Raw genomic sequence first — 22,916 nt, 5'->3', positions numbered from 1 at the left:
GAAGCTCCATGACGAGAGAGAAACTCTGTATCTCCTGCAAATGGTGTAGTTAACTGATGCTTAACATGACAATTAATTTAGAACTGATTTCATCACAGTGAATAGAAAAGTTGTCTGAAAGGAGTTGCTGCAGTAATCCTATTTTTTTTCCCTAGAAATGCAGAATGCTACTCCTCAGTTAAACCTCTCAGTAGCAGTAGTGTCCACAGAAAAAACTGCAGCCTTATTCCAAGTCATAGGCTGTTTTAGATCCTGATGAAATACAGTTTCTTGGTGGAAATAAGTCACGATATTCAACATCTAGAAAATTAAATTCTTCCCCTAATTGTATGTTTCCTTGCAGCAGTTAGGTGTGTAGCCGAGATCCTGCACTCACTGGCACTCAATCTCTCTATTTAGCTTTGCTGAAGGGCTTGCTAAACCTCTTCCTTGTTGACAACTGTTTTTTCTCTGTGTGTTTGCTTTCTCTTTGAAAGCCGACTTATCATTTATGTCTGAAAGACAACAGGAAACCTGCCAGCACTCCGGGAGGAGGCGTCTCTCATCCCAGGCCAGAAAGAGCATCTCCTGGGATGCTTTGACCTCTGTCTCCTCAGACTTAGCTCCACCATGCGGCTGGTTGTGTTTACGGGCATCTTCTGCAGCTGCAGGCGTACAACAGCTGCTTGCTGCCTGCTTTACAGGAGCTGCCCCAGGATGGTTCTCTGATGGGGAGAGAGAACTGCTCATCCTGATGCTCAGTTGGGGAGGAGGCCCTAGTCAAAAAGGACTTTGCATAGTTTCCCACAGTTATCTAGGTAACTGGAGTTTGAGAAAATAGGGAAATTGTAGCTAGCATATGCAGGTTTTGTTTCCATTTAAAATTTTCAAGAATTATTAGTTCAGAATCAAATGAAAATCCACATTTTCCCTCTAAAACGTACAAATCGGTTTTACAAAAAAGTAGCACAGAAATCTCCAGAAACTACTGCCACAGGAAGTGCTCCCAGGAGCTGGGAGGAAGTATGTACAAGCTGGCTGACAACTTTCTTGTTGCCACATGCAAGTCCAGGAATGCAGCTTGCCCCACGGCCACCTCATGAACAGCCTCTCCAGAGAGTTTGCTGCATGCCTTTGAACAGTGGCACAAGGCTGTCCATCACTACCACCACAAAAAAAAAAAAAAAAAAAAAAAAAAAAAAAAAAGAAGCATCCAGAAGCCAGCAGCTGTCATCTGGTAATTTCATCTCAGCCTTGGAATGGTTCCCTACCTATTCTGGAAATATCTTGGAAAGTGGGGGAGGCAGAATAATTGCCTTCATGGCCAGCAGTGCTCTCCAGGCCACCACAACACCAACCCCCTACACGAGCTAATATTTTTATGCAGTGATCAGGAAAATGGCATCAAGGGAACACTGAGTTTGCAGGGCTAGAGAATGTTCAATACAACTAACATTCTGGAGGGGTTGGCTGAACTCTGCTGGAGAGTGGCAGTCTCAGTGCTGGATCTCAATTTTGTTAAAACGGTACAAAATTTTATTTGAAGTCTCTTTACCACTGGTATTATAGACTTTAAAGCAGCTGAAAAGAAGTTGGCAGGCAAAAATAAATACTTTTATACTATGTACTTAGAATGTTAGTGGGCAGTGTACCTCAATACTTGAAAACACAAAGTTTGCCACAGATCACATATAGACTCAGCCACAATTTTAATGCTGAATTGAGCAGGCCATTACTAACTCCCCTTAACAGTTCAGTGTTATTAATAGCTACAAAATATATAGTCCTCCCTCAGCAGAAATGTGGCTATTTTATTCACACTTTATAACGCTTCCTTTTCGCTAACTTGGGAAGATGGCATTAATAGGATCTACTTAGCTCTTCTGGAAATTTGGACATTTATAGAAATATTCTATTTGATAACTTTTTATTTTTTTTTATTGCACACTTGCTAAAAAGTAGCTTGGTAGAAAAGGCTGTGAAGGTCCTGATGGACAGCCAGTTGAACATGGGCCAGCAAAGTGGCATAGCTGCAAAGAAGGCAAGTGTTAGGCAAAGTATTGCCAGCAGGTTGAAGGGTTGAGGGATGTAATCCTTCACTGGGGAGGCTACACTTGGAGTGCTGTGTCCAGTTCTGGGGTCCCCACTGCAAGAGTGATATGAGCTATTTGAGAGAGTCCAGATAAGGACCACACAGATGACGAACAGACTGGAACACCTCACATAGGAGGCAAGGCCAAGGGATCTAAACTGTCCAGCATGGAGAAGAGGAAGCTCAGGGGCATCTCATCAGTGTGTACACACACCAGCAAGGAAGGTGTAAAGAGGATGGAGCCAGGCTCTTTTCAATGGCACCCAGAAACAGAATCCATTACAATAGATACAACCTGAAACACAGCTAGTTCCCTCTGGATATCAGGGCATAGATTGCCCATGGAGGCTGTGGTCTCCATCTCTAGAATATTCAGAAGCCTTCTAGACATGGTCCTGGACAACAGATTGCCCATGGAGGCTGTGGTCTCCATCTCTGGAATATTCAAAAGCCTTCTAGACAACGTCCTGGACAACCGACTTTAAGTAGCCCTTCCTGAGCAAGGTAATGTTGGACCAGATGATCTCTGGAGGTCCCTCCCACAAGGACACTGCAATTCCATGAATTCTGTCCAACAAACAAATGGATACATAACCATTCTGTGTAGGCATATCACAAGGATATATCCAATGTAAAAAGAAGACACAGACAACAAAGGACAAAATCTCACTAAGGAGTTGTAGGCAATGACAGCATTTACCTGCAGTCACTCCACCTAAACAGGTCTATGGTAGCACCAAGATATGAGGGGAAGAACACAATTAAGACATTCTTTCCTTCAACAGCTGGCTAATTGGGTTTGATGGCTCAAATCCCTTCTGATTTCTGACATTATATGATAGTTACAACCCAGTCCCTCTTTTTATCTGCTGGGTCTATTGAAGAGATTAGTGCTTTTCCTTTCATACACCACTCCAAATTTGCTCTTATTTTCTCTTCCTCTTCTGTGTCCCATGAGCCTTGCTTGGGTGATGGGTTCATACCATGGCAACCTCACTGTTCCGCCATGCAGAGCTGAGATCAGCAGGGATAGGGACCCACAGCATGCAGTATGCCCACACAGCTCTGGTGCCAAGGACTGCAGCAGAGGGGGTATCAGAAGGTGCTCAAGTCACAGAATTATTTTTGGGAAGGCTACTTTCCTATTTTTAGTTAGCATTTACAGGTGTGAAAGTACTTACAGTTTTGGCTAAATTTTTCTTTCAGCATTTTAAATACAAAGGACAAGCAAACTTCAGATGGACAAAGCTTCACTGCAAAAAATCATGGCTTAAGTGATAAGAATATAGAACAAAATAAATCAAAACAGCCTAGAAAAACTCCAGAGCATGGGATGATGGACCTAAGAAATAATCATATTTCTCCTTAATTTTATAACCTGTTGGCAATCTCAGCAATTCAACAAGAGCATAAAACTAACACCTCCTCTAGTCCAGCCTTGATGGTGGCTGCATGAATATGAGCACCATAATATTAACAACTCCTCCACCTAGCTGCCTTCTTCCATAATGTCATCCTGAACAGCTGCAGACAAGCAGAGGCTTGTTAAAGTGTTATTTTGGGGTAAATGTCAGAAATAATTAATTTCAACATGATTTTGAACATACTGTTCTCAGAGTGTATTAAGTGGGGTATACTTTTAGTAGAGTAGATCCTTAGTTCTTCTTTTGAGTAAAAAGATTGTTTAGTATGCACTAAAAATACTCCAATGGTATTATACATGATTAAGGGATGTTCTTTTTAGTGGTGCCCTTATTAGCAAGTGTGCTATGAACAAATGTGTTTATTAGATAGCAAACAGCACTTCAGTTTGCATTGGACCATTAGCTAGCAACCTCTCGGCTGACTTCACTACTTGATCAGCTGGGGATTACTGCCTAGGGACTGTAATAACATAGCCCACTTTGGGTGCAGTAAATTACTAATTATGCTGTCAAGATAAAGTATTTGATAACAATACAAAACTAAATGATTGTTTGGAAAAGCTGATGGTGGCAGTGTTGGCAAATGATGTAATTCATATGAGCTATATAGCAAATAATCTGAAGCCTGAAATAAATTTTTAAAAAGTTATGGTGAAGTTTTGTTCTTATTTTAGTCACTTGGATCATTGCCTGTTATGCTTAGGCCGTGACATTTTCTGAATGCATTTAAAGAAACACACACAACTCTAAAAGTAGTTAATAGAAAAAATAGCCTGAAAGTCTTCTAAGAAGCTTCCCAGCCCCTGAGAGCTGCTGCCTCAGAGCAATTCCTTTTTCTACCTGTGAGAAATGAATTACATTTCTGTTTTCTCCCTTCTGTGAAGAAGAGCCATACAATCATCACAGGGAATCAACTTGGCTGACTCGGACTTGCTGAAAAAATGGAATTAACTATCTCAAAATCAAAACAATTAAGTAAAATCATTTTTTCTCATCACTGACTCACCAAAACATTACCAAAAGTGAACATGGGCTATATTCTGTCCTTTCTGGGTACTTTGTGACAAGCTTGACTGACTCATGTGGAGCAATCAAAGAGGATATTTCCATCTCTGGTTATCTGCTTTTCTATTTTGCTCATGGTTACCACCTCACAACAGAGAGCAGAAACGATGTTTCAAACTGCATGGCAGATTATTGTAAAGAACCATCAGTTTGTGATTTATGTGTATTGTGTGTAGTTGATTTTTTTCCAAAATGTAAACCTTTGGGAAAGGGACAGATTAGGCAGGAGGGGAAAGTAATGTCTCTTGGTATGAAAAGACAGTTATTTTTCTGGAAACACTGTTCTGCATCATGTTCTTTAACTTCTCTTGTATCACGACTTGATGGCATGGTAGGTTGGATTTCAGAGACTCCTGTTCATCCTGCTACTGCCACTGCTAACCACAAAGTTATGGATACAAATTTCCTCAACAGGAGGAGTGGCAAGTGCAGGAAACTTTGAGAAGTCTGGTGTATTCAAAATCTCAAGGATGGGCAAAGGACACTGCAAGACTCAACATGTTGGACAACTAAGGCAGATGAAGATTTCAAAGCACCTTTGAACTGTAGTAGTTAATCAATACTTTAGAGAAAGTAAATTTGTGCTAAAATGCAACATTTTAAATTAAATATAAGGAGCTCTTCTATAGTAAAACCAGAAAAGGCCAAAGAATGTTTTTAATCTCTCAAAGTTAAATAAGGAATTTCAGAAAAATCAATCTGTCCATATCTGTCATGTAAAAAAATCAACTAATGAAAATTTTGCATCTGTTTAAAAAATAAAATCATTTAGATATTCATGTGAGTACAAAAATATTGATTCACATGAAACAAGGCTATTAGATTGCAGCATTATGATGTTCTCCAGTATGGTTCAGATTGCATAAACTCTTGATAGATGTTTTCATCCCTCGAGGTAAACAAACAAACAAAAATATAGAGAAGGAACGCTGTTTTCTAAGTTTGTTTATGTCCATAAGTGTTGGGACACAATAAAAAGCAGTTTCTCCATCTATGGAGTGCAGCTGCCTGGGGCTTGGCTGCTGCCTGGGGTTAAACCATGACACCAGTTAACTTCATTCCCTCTCATCCTCCTCTCTTGCTCTGGAGCAAGTCCCAGGGTAAAAACTTTTCATCCAATGAGTTCAAGCTCATGTGTGCCTTTAATTTGAGTTTAACTTTGTTTCTATTTAGCTATCTCCTATAATTCTTCTAAGATGAAAGGTGGTACTTACACCCAACATCTTAAACAATATTTATGTCTACCTGTTGTTACACCAAGTTTGAGTAAAACCAGTAAGCCTGTTCAGAGTGGTGAAGAGAAACATTATGTAATATGGTTCTGCTTAAGTTCAATGTACTAAATTGGTTAGACAGGTCATCATCCCACAAATTAGAACAAATAATATGGAACAAGGAAAGAATGGTGGTTATTTTTGCTAAGGACTATATTGTTGCATTTTTCTTAGATATTGTTAGGTATGGACATACTAGTGTTAAAAGCTCTGAGGATTTTTTGTCTTAAAACTGTGTGGTTGGTCACAGCACAGTACTAGGATGCAAAATGCTCTTGGGAACTCTTGGAATAATTAAAGAATGGTGACAGGATAACACCCATCCCATTTCTTGCTGAGGAAACAATAATGCTATATATTATAAATTATGGCTAATTAGCTCACATCCTGTTTCCTCAGAGCTCTAAACAGGAAGCCTTTTCTTCTTCCAGATATTCAATATTGCTGTTAATAGCCTCTTTCATTTCTACAGTCGGATGTATTCCAAAGAATTCCAGTCTATCTCCATGGAGCACAGTCAAAGTGTGACCAACAACCTGGCATAACAAGAGAAAAATTCCAGCCAAGACCATTACAAAATTCCTCTGATCCTATACAAAAGGGTTGCTGCTACCCACAAAGAACTGAGAAAGTCTGATATCCCAAGGTTTTGTCCAAGATCTTCAGCTTCAGATCTAGAACATACTTTATTTGAACAGGAAACTTCTAGGAAATTATGTGTGGATACTGAACATAGAAATACTGTCAATCTGAAATGTGTGCTGTCAAATTTTATCTGAGCTAAAATCTGAAACTTATATTTTCAAACTCGGTTTTCCCAAAGATTAGGCCAACAGGGACAACTGTATATACTTCACTAAATGACAAATGTGGCTGGTTCTAACATATATAGTAGAACCACTAGCAACTGACCAGTATCTTTGAATAAATTAGAAGACCAAAAAAACCCACCAAAAACAACCCAACCAAGCAACCAACCAAAAATCCAAAGGAGAGGCTCGATAACTTTGTTTCCAACATGGCAGCTAGCATTTGTGACTCTTGGGTTTGTCCTGTGTAGGGCCTGGACTTGGACTTTGATGATACTTGTGGATCTCTTCCAACTCAGAATATTCTGTGATTCTGTGATTTATTAAAACAAATAGAACAAAGAAGGAAACAGAACAGTTGTTTATCCTGTGATTATATACACTATAGATGTGACAATACTCTTAAAAAATATTTTTTTTTAGGTGTTAGACCATGCTTCTATATTCCCTTTGGCGAGAAAGAAGTCTGAAATTCCTCACCAGTCTGCATTAACTCATCCCACTCCACATGTATTTCTAAACAATGAAACTTGCAAGCAAAGACATACTGCATGTAAATAAAAAAACTAGTCTCTCAATCCAAGTTTTTAAAACAAGAAAAAAATTAAAAGCTGTATCAGTGACATAATATTCTCTGTGCAGCCAAGTATTTGAGGCATCTTGACAAAGAAAACATACAATCTACTTACTTGGGCATATATATATATGTAGATAGATAAATATGTATCAGAATTTCAAAATTAAAAATTTCCTAGAAAGAAATAAGAATGACAGTACCAAAGACAGAGACTTCAGAGCACCACAATATTGGAACAATGAGCTAATCCACTTAGTTTATTTTCAGTTAATTGGGGTTTTTTGCATAATATATGAACATAAGACAAAGTTGAATTTCAAATTTAAAACAATAACAAAAATTTATTGCTGGAAAGAGGGAGAGACAGCCCCAAAAAAGCCTCCCTGAAAAAATTATCAAGCTAATAATTTTTAATTACTTCAAAATTATGTAGAAGACAATGTCCAACATTAATTTTTCAAGAACAAATGCTGCCAAAACACTGTAATTTCCTTTTAGAGGAAAATATCAAGCCCCTTGGATGGGGCAGACAAAGAATTACCATATATTTGATTTTAGTAGACCTTTCAATGTTGTTTAACCTAAAAGAGATTGAAAAGGAATTAAAAATGGTAAAATCAAGTAAAAATCTGTTTCAAAGAGAAAGGGGACAATCTGCTACCAGTGCTTATGGTGGACAGGGATAAATGAATGGGCTTCTGATGCAGTAGGAAGGATCATCGATATATAAAAATCAGTACAGCTTTTCAAAAGTATAAATTTTAAACTAGAGAAATGGCCTGCTTGAGGAAGGAGACTTTGGAAGGAGAGTCCACCATCAGAGATCTTGAAGAATAGACTGAGCGCAGTCTGAGCATCAGATACATGACTGACCCTGCATGGGGCACAGAGGGTGAATGAACTCTGAATAAATTCTGAGTCCACCTTTTTTATGCCATTTGCATATATCTACATTCTTCAAAAGCTCAAAATCCAAGAGCCCAATAAATGAATCATTTATTACTTAAATGAGCATCTAAAATTGAACAGCAAAAGTATTATATTATCAATAGTTCTTCTGTTACCTGGGTATAGCATATTTCAGTGGTTTAACTGATAAGTACCAACAATGTCACAGCTGGAAGAAAAATCCACTACTCTAAAGTTTTTCACCTCCTCTCTTCCAGAGACAATGTAGTACTGGCAGCTTCAAGACACCAGAAATACCATTTCAGGCTCATTACCATTGAAAAAATAATAATAACAATAAAGTCACTTACCTGTGCCTTCATTGCAATTTTGTTAATGGCAAATGGTGTAGGATGGCACAGAATACTTCCAAGTTAAGAATTTAAATTCACAGCACAAATATGCAGTTGTCTCCATCATCCCCTCTGTGCTCTATGACAATTCTAGTTTCTGCTCTCATGGATAACTACCATTTTGTCCTCCAGATGTCCCATGCTTGACTCATCCTTACTTTCATCAAGCATCACCTCCCCTCTTTTGCTCTACCATATTGTGATCAAAATCTCTCTGTCAGTTCTGCCATTATCTCCCCCTCTCCCTCACCCTAATGCTTCTCTTCTTTCTAGTATCACACTCCCTGTTGCTCCTCTCTCCAAATGATCATACCCTCACTCACACTGTTCTCCCTGCATGTGTTCCAGTTTTTCTCTGGCACATCTGGCTTTTGATTGTACTCAGAGCTGTGCCATGAATATGGCTTTGCTTGTGCTTCCACACCATGCTGGCATCCTGAGAGAAACATAAATTGGTCAGAGGCTCCGCTTCAAGGAAAGTTTCCAGCTCTCACAGACACTGGGAGACTCTGAAAATGTGGGCAGAGTAAATCTCCCAAACAAAACACAGGGCACACACAAACAGCCTCCAAAGTACCGCTAAAAATTATGTCTCCTACAGCCTGAGGTTTACTCATGGTCTTTCAGCAGAACGTTCTGGATCTAGCTGCAAAATAAAGAAACAGCCCTAGTTATACCTACCTAACTGCCTCTACTAGTCCTACCCTTCACCTGCAAAGGATTTATTGGTGTGGTGCCCACCTCGACTAAGGATAGCCTCTGCCATCAGTCACTTGAAGAAGCTGAAGATTTTAGAACATATTAAAACAGACTAAAGACATCATGTTTTTACCACTGTAAAGCATGAAAACAAAATTATCAACAAATGTCAAAAATCACAAGATTGGCTCCCAGATCTTTAGATTTTGAATTTGAGATTCTTCCTTTCAGCAAAACTGGCTGGTCCTGACAACTCATCCACTAATCCAGACAATTTCTATATCCATTCCTATCAACTTTGCCCCAGCTAATGCTTCTTTTCCTGCCATCTTCATCTCAATTCCTAACGATATTTCAGCTATCCCTTCAGGTCAAATCCTCCTCCTGTCTTGACTTTTGAGAAAAATACTAATGGTTGCATGAATGACCAACAAATTTATGAAAGTGCCTGTAGCACTTTTGCTGAGATTAGGAGAAAATCAGAGCTCATGACCCTCTTTTTCTAAATCCCTGTACAAAACCTAAGCTCCTTGCTCTGCCTTTCAGCAGGCACAGAGCTCACAGAAGGAGCAACATCTCAGGCTCACCTTTGGCAGATATGACCAACTGCTCATCCTTGACAGACTGGTTCTGGGAGCAGACATCCAACTGGACAGGACTGTCCTTCTGGCCTGATTGGATTGAAAATATCTGCAGGCTGGAACTTCATGTACACATAGGAAAACTAAAGACATATTTACCAGAACTGACCAGCAGGAAGACACAGATGTCTGTCACCCCTCTCCCCCCCATCATAAACAGTGTACAGACCACATCCATCTCAAAAGGTGAGTGAGAGAGGGCTAGAGCCACTTGACTGTTACTACATATGGTGAAGTTGTGTGAGTAGCCAAAAAGGTCAGTGCTGGGATGGATGTGAGACAGACAATCAGAGGATCAAATGAAAGTACAGACAGCACATCAGAGGTGATGAGTGTTTCTCTCTGCATTCCTCTCTCACACAGATATTTCTCATCAGCTTGCCTGGCTCTTCTGTGCAATATGATCTGTGCAGCATGAGTGGGTGACAGCAACATCTTCATGACTTGTGGCAGAAACAGTGAATTCCAACCTCTCTCTGCATGTGAGCTCCAAGTGAATTAGTAAACATTTTAATTAAAAGACTCAACAGTAAAAAAGAGTAGCATAAAGCAGCTGTGTATAGTATTCTCTCCTTGCAACGAAACTTGACCCCTGTGATTGGCTAGGCAAACACACTGCTGGTTCACTGCTGTGGTTCTCCCTTCCTAATTGCTTCAATGTCTAGTTCCAGGGTCATTCAAGATCTCAGTGTAGTCAAAACACAGCACTTGTGTTTATAAAGCTTTCTTTAATGCCAATTTTCCTAACACCTTATTCCTTTATTTACATAATCCCATTGAAGAATTTGAAGAATTTATTAACCTTAATCACTTTAAAGTCAGACCTGCCTTAAACATTTAATCTCCATTTCTAAATCTATGTTTTCCAAACTATGGGAGTATTCTTAATTCTTATTACATTTCCCTGCAGCCTTCCAATGAACAGTCTTTTCCTTCCTTCCTGTCACTCTTCTTACATTCTGTCCCACAGCTTGCTCTTACTTAAAGTTCTTCCAAGATGATCCTAAATTAAATACTTTCTCAATAATCATGACAACTAATAAGGTATCACAATTCTTAATACACTGACGCTGACACATTTTACTCTGCTCAGGCTGTAACTTCATTCCGAGGAGACACTCAGCCAAGCCTGGGTATTTGTGGGAGCTGCTTCCCCTTCCTGTCGCTCGTTGCTGTAGCAGGTGCGTTGCCCCGGGGGTTCCGCTGAGGGCTCTCCAGGGCGCTCCCCAGCCCTCCGCTGAGCCCGAGCTCCGCTGCAGACGCAGAGCCTGGCGGTGCTGTGGTGCAGATGTAACGGGGCCGGCGCACGGAAGCGGCAGCTGCACTGAACTGCTTTCCTGCCTGCCATAACCAGGACGTACGCCACCGCGGCAAACTGCGTTTAAAATGCCTGGCTAGGGAAATGTACGAGGATTAGACGTCAGCGTGTCCGTGCGCCCGCAGGCCGCAGCCAGCACCAACCACCACTGAGCCCGCGGCGCCCCGCAGGAACTGCTCCCTGCAGGGCTGGACCCACGCTGCCGCCTCACACTTGTGGTCACAGGGCTTCGTCCAGTGTGCCCAATTGTATTAAAATGCTACTATTACTACTGCCAGTAAAATAAATTAAATAAAAAAACACGTGGCACTCAAAGATGACGTCACCCACGGCGCACCCGTGCCTCGGCCGCGCCGGGCTGCGGTGCCGCCACCAGAGGGCGCCCCCGCCCCCGCCCGCGGCGCGCGGCCCCGCCCCGCCTCGGCCCCGCCCCCCAATGGCGCGCAGGCGGGGCGGGGCCGCGGGTCACGTGCCCTCCCGCTCCCGCCCTCCCGCCAGGCGGTGCTGGAGGACCTATCCCATAATGCTCCGTGGGGGCGGCGCGGGCCGGTCCGGAGGCGTCTCTCTGTGCCGCCGGGGCGCCGCCTCTGCCGGAGCGGAGCAGCGCCCCCGCCCGGCCCCCGCCGGCGCTGCCGCCACGCTCGCCCGGCCGCGCGCGGACATGTGGCGGCGCGGCGGGCGCTGAGCGCGCGGGGCCCCGCGAGCCGCGGCAGCCCCGAGGCGGCGCAGCGGGCGCCGGCAGCCGGACTCGCCGCCGCCCGCGGGGCAGAGACCGCGCCGGGAGCGTCGCGGCGCCAGGTGAGCGCCGGCGGTCGGGGCCCGCCGCCTCCCTCGGGAATTTCCGCGCGGCGAGGGGAGGTGCTCGGGGCCGCGGGCCGGGCGCTGGCGGGCGGCAGGGGAGGGCGGGCGGGACGCGTTGCAGCCCCGCTTCGGCCGGGGCCTTGCCCCCGCGCGGAGCCCGCCGGGCTGGGGCGCTCCCGCCGCTCCGTCGGGCCGGGGCGGAGTTCGCTGCCGGCTCCGGCCGCGTTTTCCCCCTTTCCTTTCCCTTCCCTCCCCTCCCGTCCTCGCCGCCCGCGGCGTGGCGCCGACCGGAGCCCGGCGCGGCCCGGCGCTGACCCTCGGCCGCCGCGGCCAGACGCGGTCCGGCTCCCATGCTCGCCGGCCCCCCTGGGGCGAGAGGCGAAACAAAGCGTGCGGCCGGGGCCGTCCGCCGGCCCCTTCCGTGCCGAGAGCTTCGGAGGAGCCGCGCCGGGAGGAGCCGCAGCCCTGCCCGCTGTCCCGGGAGCGCGGCTGAACAAAGATACGCCCGCGGAGCGCCGCTGTCCCTCTGCTCCCGGCGGGGGGGCGCACGACCGGGCGCCGGGAGCTGTGAACACCGGCGGCCTCTGGGACCTTAGAGTTGTGGAGGAAGTTGCACGGAGAAGCTCAGCTCAAAGCCTAGCTCAGCTTTTGTGCTGCTGTGGGATCGTGACTTAGACATCGGCAAAGTTGCGCAGGGCGCTGGAGCCTGGAAGCAATTTAGCGAACCAGTGAGATAATCTCCAGTTCTTGTGGTTTATAGTACATGGTGTCCTAGTTTCTTTTTTTTTTTTTTTTTCCCCCTTTGGTGAGCATTAAAGAATATTATTAGCCTGAGCCCAAAATGTAATTCATCTTTGATAGTCCATCTCCACTCCACCATTTATAACTTCAAAGCAAAGCAGTGTTGTTAGGACTAAAATTTGTCCCCGCCCTCTCACGATGTTTTGCTCTTAGACTACTAATTAATTTTAAATTCTTAGGGAGAACGAGATAACAGAGAGAAAGGCCGGGTAGTTACCGTGTGTTTAGTATCAGTAACTAGGTCCTGTTGGCGAAGTGTAATTTATTTTAAATGTCAAGAGACAGTTAAGGCTGTGCCCATCTAAGTAATTATTATGTGATGGATTGGAATGTCCGTGATTATTGAACAGCTATTTTAAGTTTGGAATTTTAAAGCTTCAGTAACCTTAAAGGGAAATCTAGCAGTGTCCAGTCTTAAGTTTGTACATCACTGATGTGTTGGGGGCTTTTTATTTTCTTTGCAGGGGATCATCGTTTTAAGTATAATCTGACTTAAATTTTACTCAGGCTCTTACACATGGGAGAGTAATTTTGTCATGATTTCATTTGCTCTTAGTAGAAATGAGTAGTAGGCTTCTTAAATGAAGTGACAGAGTGACAAAAAATTTGCTGTTATGTGGTTGATTATATGTGATAATCCATGTATCTTCTTTTTTAACTGGAAAAACTGTATTTAGAAACTCACACTATTAAAAGAATATGGATAGCATCCTCTTCAGTGGCATGGGAAATGATCCCAAGTACTTTTTTAAGTGTTTCCTTTAACATTTCTAGGAATACAGTGTTTGATTTTGTGATTTCCTGAGATAAGACATATTGGAGGTGGGGAGGCTGTTTAGGCTTTTAGTCAGAATTGCATCTTTTTAAGCTTTCTTTTCAGCAGTTTACATTTGCTGATGTGTCAACTTTCAGAGTGACAAATTACACACAAAAAAATGTATCCTTTTTTTTTTTCTTTTCATGTTTCACTGACCTTAAAGTCTGCATTGGAATGAGCAGAGCAGGCAACAGCTTTATGTCTGTGTGAGGAAATCTCTGTCTTCCAAAGGGTCATGGAAGAGAATGTTTTTTCTGACCTTAAATAGCAGTAATCCTGAGTTGACTAGTTTTTACCTTGTATTCGGGTTGCCTTTGGAAACAACTTTCCAAAGTTGCATTGTGTATGGTGAGTGTTTTGGCCATAATTTTGTGGTTCGCCATCACGTGTGAAGGTTGAGTTTGTTGCGTATGTGAAGATTGTTGAGTTTGACCCAATGGGCAGTTGTAAGTTTATCTTATTCTCCAGTTAGTCAGCTATTGCCTTGGAACCATCTAGATGATGAAGAGTTTCTCTGTGCTTTCAGCTGGCATATTTGATGCAGTTGTTGCATGGCTTCTAGCCCCTGGTTTTATAAAACTTGCAGACTGTTCTGCTCATCGTACATGATTGTTCTTCTCAGGTTACATACATCTATTGCTCTTTTGGTTTTATCCTGTGACAGGGTTTCTTTGCAGAATCTTCTCAGTCTTCCGCTGTCCTGAGTACTAAAAAAGCTTGTGCAAAAACTTTAATTGACTTAAGTTTGCTTTATATAGTAATTAAAGGGTGATTTGTCTTTCAAATAATGTTGTATTTAAATATACTCTATATTAATAGGAGTGAAAAAACACTGCTGGTAAAAGTTTGAAGGGCTGACTTGCTGTACCTACAGCAAAATTCTTGAAGCCTGGCTTTCTGTCAGTCCACTGTTCAGTGTTCAGATTTTCTTTGCCAACAGTCTAAGGTGAGGGACAAAAATTGTCTTTCCAGTTGATACCTATAAAAACATGCGGAATAATTCCTCAATGTGGCTAAACTGACTATTCAGTGCTGTCAAGCATTGTTATCTGTTTTTCTGAATGAATTTTTAAATGGTTATGATTAATTTGCTAAACCCTTTAAGGCTGAAGTAGATCTGAAGTAGATTTATAAATCTTGACATTGTCCAGTTTTTCTGCCTTTTTTTTCTATTACAGGTTGGTGATGCAGCGTTAAGCATCCTCTGTACTCTATCAGTGCCAGAGATCTCTTAAGTGCTCGTGCTTTTGAGCGCTTCAAAACAAGGCCTTGCTCATCGCTTTTCAGCAGTGTAGACACATTTGTTTCATCTGTGTGTTACTAGTCCACCTTGCCCTGAAAGGCAGTGAGCTTGATTGGAGACGGTCTGTGTGCAGTGATATTGTATCTTCCCTGCTAATTTAGTCTCTTTTCACTCAGCTGGTGAGGATATGGACACAATTTGCAAGAAAGTTGCTTAATTTTGATACCCTGAACCAATTGATTCTCTTGTTCAGCAACATAGCTGTAGTCATGAAGTAGCAAAGGGAGGGCTCTGGCTGAAGATAGAAGGTGAACCTACCTCTACCTTTCTGTTTGTTAAAGCTGCAGCTCTGCCGTCTCAAATAGCTCTGTTTGAGAGGTTTGTCACTTCTGCATCTGACTCTGGTGAAGCACCAAAGGAATGATGAAGGTGATGCCTTGGAGGGGCTCTCAAAGGTTGAATGTGCATAATCTGAAAGTGCACCATGCCACATCGAACGAGTTGTTTTTCTCTGTTGGGAGCTTTAAAAAAACCAACCAACCATGTTAGTTTAATGCAGCCTGGCTTTTAATGGGGGCAGAGGAAGCCACAGAGGCTGCTTCTGAGAGAGAAGCTCCTTGAAACTTCTACTGTGTCCACCAGAGCCAATCCCTGGAGTCTCTGGTGATGGACATATTGGCTGGCCCAATTAGAGAATTTGGTAACACTTCTGTGATGACATATTTAAGAAAAGGAAAAGCCATGCAAGGCAGCTGCTGGGGCTATGCTGCTGGGGGCCATCCAGGCACCACAAGTGGCTGGGACCACGCAGCCGGGCTATCTCGGCATGGTCTGCGGTGAACTGTGCTTTCTTGACCGCTTTTAACCAGCCATGCTGCAGGCAGAAGGGCAGGGGTGGCGGCAGCAGCAGCTTCTTTTTGGTGCCATGCATGAAAAGAGGCACTGAATGGAACCGGTGACCAGTGCTGGAGGGGACCACACAGCTGACACTGAGGAGCACGATGACCAATTCCCTGATGCAGAGCCCAGATAGGATCAACCTTTCAGCATTACAAAACCCTATAAGAATTTTTCAACTGATAGAACTTGAGAGCAAACAAACCTACAAATAACAGTTCTCTCCCAAGTTAGAGAAAAGGAAAAGGTGAAGACACGTGATGAGACAATGGAAACGCTAAGGTCTCTGAAAGGAGAGAGTGGGAGGAGGAGGTGCTCTGGACATTGGAGCTTAGATTTTTCTACAAGCTGTGGTGAGGGCTATAATACAACAAACTGTTTCCCTGTAATTCATTAAGTGCATGGAGGGATGTAGAGATCCACTTGCAGCCTATGGGAAAAGGTGCTCATGCTGGAGCAAGTAGATACTGAAAAGCTGTAATCTAGTGGGAAACTTGAACAGAGAGAGAAGACCTTTGCTTCCAGTGTTGGAGAAAGGACCCTTGCTTCCAAAGTAGAGCAGCTCATCCTCAAAGGATTACCCACCATGTACTAATGACCCATGAAAAACAGTTGTGGGAAAACTATTTGCCTGTGGGAGGAACTCGCATTACAGAAGGTCAGGCAGGACTACTACTCGTGAAAATTAAAACCACGCTAGAAAAGTTCACAGAGAACTGTCTCGTGTGAGGAGGACTCCGTGGCACAGCAGGAAAAAACCAAACTCCTTTCTCTAATCAAACTGAAGATTTTTTAAAAAAATAACAAACTGACTAAAGACTCCCATGTTTTGTCTCTGTGCTGTTGGTGGGAAGCTGGAGGGAGGAAAAAGGTGTTCTAGAGGTTTATCTTAGTTCTCATTATCTTCTTTTAATTCTGTTAATAAATTTTCTTTATATTGTTTGAGCCTATTTTGCCCTTTAGTGTTTTCCCTTAATCTTTATCTCAACCCATAAGCTCTTCAGTTTTTCTTTCCCCTTCCTCTTCTCAACTATAGTAGAAGAGAATGAGTGTATAGTTTTGTGTGGGTGCTTGACGTTTAGCCAGTGTCAAATCAAAGCACTAAAAAAAAAAAATAGAAAAGAGGAAGGTGCCTCTTCTTGAAAGATTTAACTTTCCTGTGTCCTTTTATTGCAGTGCATCAAGTTTCCTAAAGACTTGCAGTTGGAGAAACAAATCCAATATGACTAAATGTGGAAGCTGTCACTTCTAAACTTGGGAAATTGTTAACTGACTTCACAAAGGATGATCAAAATATTGCATGTAATTTATTCAGGAAACAAATACACATGCACACACCTGTGTAGGCATTGTACATCTGTGTCATATATTTGTGTATGTTGTGCTGAGTATTTTCACCTATTTATTTTTTATTAGCAAGCTATGCTGTGTCACAAATTTATTTTGATGAAACAGTAGCATTGTTCTTTTTTTTCCTCTGTAAGAACACAGAATTGGAATTTGAACTCAGAAATACTCTGTCATAGCAAAAATGGAAAAGTAGTATTTTAATTTTATGGTTCTGTGATTAGTGGTACTTCTTGATTTTTCTAAGATTTTCAGAGTTTGCATGTGCATATATATATATTTATGTGTGTGTGTGTATAAAATAATATGTAGAGAGAATTGGGAAGTAGAAATGTTTTCCAGTAGCTGTTTTCTAAAGCCTGAAGTCTGATAGTGTCTTTTAGAAAACATGATCAGATACTGCAATTTACCACACTAAGAATGTATCTCTTAATGCATTTTTTAGTTTAATGTGAGTTCACCAATCCTTAAAATGCAATGGTTAGGGGTGAAAGTACTGCTCAACAGTGATCTGCCTTTGCAGATACTATTGATGAGTAAACCTGAGTTGATGCATTTAGTGGTGTTTGAAACTTTTTCAAGCTAGTACAAAATAGTTTGGAAATATCAATTGAGTTAACCCTTGTTATCTCTGGCTTCCTACCTGGCTTTTGTTAGACTATTAGCAGTTATAAAGAATGTGAAATTTCATATGATCAGTGTCTGATAGAAGTCTTCATCCCTGTCCGTATCTTTAGACAGCAACACAGGCCAAAACTGGAGCAATGAAAACTTGTGCTTTTCTTGCTATGCTGCAGGTGAGATGGAGACACTTACATGAACATGAGTTGAACTGATGTGAAAAATCTGCACGTTAAGGTAGAATCTAAAGGTAGGCATGTGGTCTTAATTGGCCTGCTTGCTATTCAGAGTAAGTAACTTCAGTAGTTCTGGACATAGGAGGGACAGTGAAATTCTCCTATGCTTTCCATACAACTATTGAATAAGTACTTTCTATATGCAGTTTTGATTTTTTAAAATGTTCTTAGTTTTTGTTAGGTAATAGGTAGTGGCCATTGTGGATAGATGGATGTAACAAAAAGTAAATGGAAGTCCTATGAAACAGCTGGAGAAAATCAATCTGTTAGGGCTACTTTGAACTCGTTGGAGTTTTGGTTTAGAGATGTTACAAAATAAAGATATCTATAACAATGAAAGTAAAACATATTCTTCTATTTAAACCTATGCAATTGTGATTTTAAAGATGCAATTTCATCAGCCTAAGCAAGAAAGTACCTTATGCAAGTCTTGAATAAGTTAGTGGGTTCCAGTGGTTATTTTGTGGTTCTTATTCTGGCAAGAAACTTTGAATGACATTGGAGTTCCTCATTGTGGGGAGCTTCTAGTGATATGGAAAACTTAAGTTCTTATATTGATATGGAAAGCTTTAGTTCTTTTTGCAATGGCATAGAATAATCAATTATAACAAAGCCTATGTTGGTCATTTAAGAATTCACAGTAAAGTACTGTTGTGTTGTAGATAATTTCTTGATGCCATATCTATGGTGAAGCCAAAAAGGTGATTAGCAGAACTATCTATTAGAGTCACTTCACCAACTGGAAGGAAAGGTGATGGAGTTCAAGTTGTGTTTTCAAACTCAGATCTCAGGTTGCCATCTTGCATTAGTAGTTTGTAACACAAACTACTATGCAAGACGGCACCCTTTCTTACATTGCTGTTTGTGTTAAGAAGGACCTTTTCTCACAAATCTGTCTTCTCTTCCTGGCTGGGATTTTCTAACTTTATTTTATCTGTCTTGAAAGTTATTGCTGAGTAAGGGCTGTGAAAACAAGATCAACAGTAGTTGAAACTGTTTACTCCCCAACTATCTACTACTTCTGAAAGGGCATTCAATGCATTGGTATTGTAGGAGATTTTGTACAAAATATAATTATGCTTAAAATTATTATAGTAGTCATAAATCCTTCACAAACTCTTTTTTTCACAAATATAGCATTTCTTTTTGCTCAGGTTTTGTAGGTTGATGTAGGTCTTTGACCTGAGCTTATGAAATGTTGTTATTCAAAGCAAGAAGGAGCTTGAGGACTGTATTTTTGACACAATAGCTTTCATCTAGTGTGGTTTCTTTTTAAGTGTATGCCTCAGAAAGGGAATATATGCTTTTATATATGTATGTTATTTTTATTTTTGACTCAGTGTCTGTATATTTTACTTGTAATCTGAATTTTTTTTTTTTTTCAGAAATGCAATTTTTAAATCATGAGCATGTTGTAAACATGACACAAGTCTAAACCCTTGATTTGATGTTTCAAATAAAAGAACAGCATACTTTTAATAAAGGACTCAAGTTCAGGGTGTTTTTATCAAGGCTGTGTCTATTGTTCTATGCAATCTTCTGTAGTCCTTTTTCTTCCCATGTAAGATAAACTGTAAAGTTATAGGGAAGCCTGTGCATTACATAAATTTTGTTAAGAGAATGTCTTTCATTTTGCAGGGGTTCAACATGCAGAAGCTAAAAAAGTACTATGGTTTAGTTAAAAAAAAAAAAAATAGTGGTATGCAGTGGGACAATTGCATTCTGTTTCTTCCTTTGCTGCATTTGTCCTTTTTGTCTACAGTTCAAGATGCTTCTCTAATCACCTACCACTCTCATTCTGTTGCCCCATTACTTTTTGCATCTTAAATATGCTTCTTGCTACTGTCCCTGAGCTTTTCATTTGAGCTCAGTCTTACTACATCGGTTTTGCCCATCATTTTTCCTTCCTGTGTTAAAAAGTCTTGTTCTCTGCTTCTGTCTTTGCAAGGTCTCCTGGTTCAGCTCCTGCATCCCTGATGTTTGAGTCTCGCTATTTGGGTATGATTCGGATGATATTAAGAAAAATAAAGATGGTCTTTCTAGTTTCTTTAGCATCAGAGGGATGACTGCAACAAGTCCTGCTGTGTTGCCATAGCAGTGGCTGAAGTATGCTCATTCATCTTGTGGGAATGTTGTATGTGGCGTGTAGCAGTGGGATAGGAACCTAAGATTATTTGTGTTTGCTAAGCACAGATAAAGATTATTGGAGGGGAAAAAAATTAAATGCAATGACTAGCAAAGATTTATTGACTAAATGCAAGCTTTTTTTTTTTCCCCAGATCTGCGACATGTCTGTATTTGGAAGGGTTACTTGTGTGGAAAGCATGTTCTTACTCTCCGTGACCCACTGCCAAATATATGCACTTTGGTGGAAAGCATGAAAATACTAGTGCTTCCAAGTGGCTAGAAAAAAGTACTTTAAAAAAACCAGCCCTGTTCTTGGAAATGGCTGAGCCATTTTTGCTGACTTTGGTATGTAATGCTATCCCTTCCAGCTGCAAAAGTATGCATGTGACTAAGGAACCTGAACAGCAGAAGGCAAGGTCCTGAGTTTAAGCTGATTTGAATTAGTTTCTTGAACCATGTGCACTTTGAAAATAGCACCTAATGCCTTATGAGTTCCTGTTATTTATAAATCTCAATTTCACCTAGTTTAGTCACAGACTAGCTAGAAGATACAGCAAAGTGCTGAATTCTACTTTTTGTGAGAGCATGTTATGTACACTATTTTCTCTTTCATATTTTTTAGTATTATGGTAATTACTTTAGTATTTCGGTGTTGTGTTGTCAGGATATGAAATGATGTGACTTAGCCAGTGACAAACACATGTTCTTCCTGCAAGGGTGGTTGTGGCGTAGTGCTTCTTCTGTTGAGAGTCTTATCATACACGTGCATGCGCTGGAGAAACAGCAGCACAGTGCATGTTGCCTTCTGTTCAAAATACTGGCTTGGAAAGAAAAATAAGGTGGGCTTTTAATGTATGTGAGTACACATTCCATCACCTTGTATCAGTCTTTAGAATGTTTTATTCATCCTGTCTTCTGTATAAATGAAGCTGTTTTTTTCCTAAGGGACTTAACTATAGCTCCAATGAATGTTTCCTCTTTATGGCTATTATAAGCCCAGCTGTGCACTTCTGTAAAGATTATGTCTGGAATTGACTTATATAATTCAGAACATGTTTGAACAGCAGTGTTATCAGTGCAGACTTGCTGAGGAACTACCCTGCAAAATTGCCTTAGTTTTAGCATGTAGGGAAGCTGCACAGCTTTGCCCTCGCTACTTTTGCATTGTCAAGAGCTGACAGAGGCTTGAGTAACATAATTTTGTCCTCTAGCAGAATATGAAAGGGTTTTCTCACAGACTTGAGAAGTGTCACTAAAGAGCCAGCTGGGACAAAAGCATAATTTTATATTACAAGTTAGATTGATCAGCTGGCAGCATATATTTTGGATCAAATGAAGCTGCACTGCTGTGACAACTAAGTTCCCTAAATGCCTTTTTTTTTTGTTTTTATTCTGTTCCTTGCTAACTGGCAAGTTTCGCTTTATCTAGTTTCTGTCTGCGAATTGAATTTACCTAAATATGGGGCCATCTTGGTTGTCAGTGGTCACCCTGAAACACACTGATAGTGTAGAGGTGCCACTTAGCTATACTTGACATGTAATGTCACATGGTCTTATGAACTGACCTCACAGCTGCTGCCAGATACTGAAAATCTTGTGGGATAATTGACAAATGTTGACTTGCATACTTCAGCAAATTTCTCCACAATTTATTATCACCTTTAAAACGAGTTCAGGAGACATCCTAAACTTCTGCTATCCATTCTATCTTTTTGCTATCCGGTAAACAGAAGTATTTTGCTTGCAAAACTCTAGAGTTCAATCTGATTTGTAGCAGCACTTTAATACCCAACATTCTGTAAAAGACATTATGTCCCCCACAGTTTGTAGAATATTCTCATATATGTGAGGTCTTACTAAATGACATCTTTCTTACTATTCTTATTTTTTGCTCAAGTCTTGCAGGTACTCTTTTGTTAAACTTCGATGAGGAGCACTGCCTGTTCCACTGATTTAATAAGATCTGTACTGCAGGTTTTGAGAGAGTTTATAAGCATTATATAAAGGAAGGAGATTACCTTGTGTGCACATGTGTGTATGTCCACTATAAGCATCTAAGTCTTTCTTAAAACTCTTGATTTTCTGGATGGTTAGACAGGTTACTGAGGGATAGTCACTACATCTGAGTCACTGCAGCAGTTCTCAAGCACGTTTTCATGGAGTTGTGCCTGCCTTCCCTGTTTAGGAGGCAGTTATGGTGTTGTCCTGTCCACTGCTGACTGGACATGAGTGAGTGTTTGCAGCTGCTATTCATGTTGTTATTGTTGAGTGGGCCACAAAAATTAAAACATTGATTCTAGCAGGTACATAGCTGTTGCCACAACATCTGTAATTGAAAGTATACATGTCAGTATCTTGCTGCTAGGTTGTGGAAAATCTGAGAATAATATCCACTGTGTTGCTTTGGGTGGGGTGGCTTTTTTTGGGTATTTTGTATAGGGAAGAAGAGCAGGACAGCAGTGTACTGTTTAGTATGGTATAGTTCTAGTAGTCTGGCTTTGGTAGTTTTCTCCTGTGACTTTACCTTGCATTTTCATGGACCTGACACTGATCTAGCTAGGTACTGCTGTGTCCTTGAAGAAGGTGCAGTTTGACAACAAAGTCTGAGCTTTTTTTGCACCTTTCCACTGCCAAAAGGGGCAATGCCTTTTTATGTCTTCCCTCCCTCGTTTTGTCACTTGCAAAGTCTTTGGACACCTATGGCTTAGTGAGTCTGCTCACCATCACTAGTGGTGAGAAACACTAGTGCTTCTTTAGGTGGCAGCAAGCTGTTAGATTAGCTCAGCTGTCTTGGGTAAATGCATCCTTAGAGGGTCTGGAAAGAGTCTTAGAATCAGAAGTATCTCC

At 41.4% G+C, this 22,916-nt stretch overlaps 1 protein-coding gene across 5 annotated transcripts in view; it reads left to right on the top strand.

The window, feature by feature from the left end:
* The first annotated feature begins 11,855 nt into the window (after nucleotides 1-11,855).
* Nucleotides 11,856-22,916, top strand: part of SCAF11 (SR-related CTD associated factor 11) — a 50,918-nt gene continuing 39,857 nt past the window's right edge. Inside the window, exons 1-3 of one of the 5 annotated variants that reach the window (XM_085570253.1) lie at nucleotides 11,896-11,977; nucleotides 17,883-17,956; nucleotides 20,222-20,414. In XM_085570253.1, the coding sequence (XP_085426379.1) occupies nucleotides 20,301-20,414 (114 nt within the window). In that variant the 5' untranslated portion in view covers nucleotides 11,896-11,977; nucleotides 17,883-17,956; nucleotides 20,222-20,300. Of the gene's footprint in view, nucleotides 11,978-12,078; nucleotides 12,709-17,882; nucleotides 17,957-20,221; nucleotides 20,415-22,916 lie in introns of those variants that run through there. The other 4 variants (XM_085570254.1, XM_021547438.4, XM_021547441.4 and 1 more) reach the window with 4 other exon arrangements.

The sequence above is a fragment of the Lonchura striata genome, chromosome 1A (assembly GCF_050655825.1).
Source record: "Lonchura striata isolate lonStrDom1 chromosome 1A, ASM5065582v1, whole genome shotgun sequence".
Taxonomy (NCBI): domain Eukaryota; kingdom Metazoa; phylum Chordata; class Aves; order Passeriformes; family Estrildidae; genus Lonchura; species Lonchura striata.
Note: the sequence above shows the minus strand (reverse complement) of the source record. Positions and strands in the feature narration are given on the sequence as shown.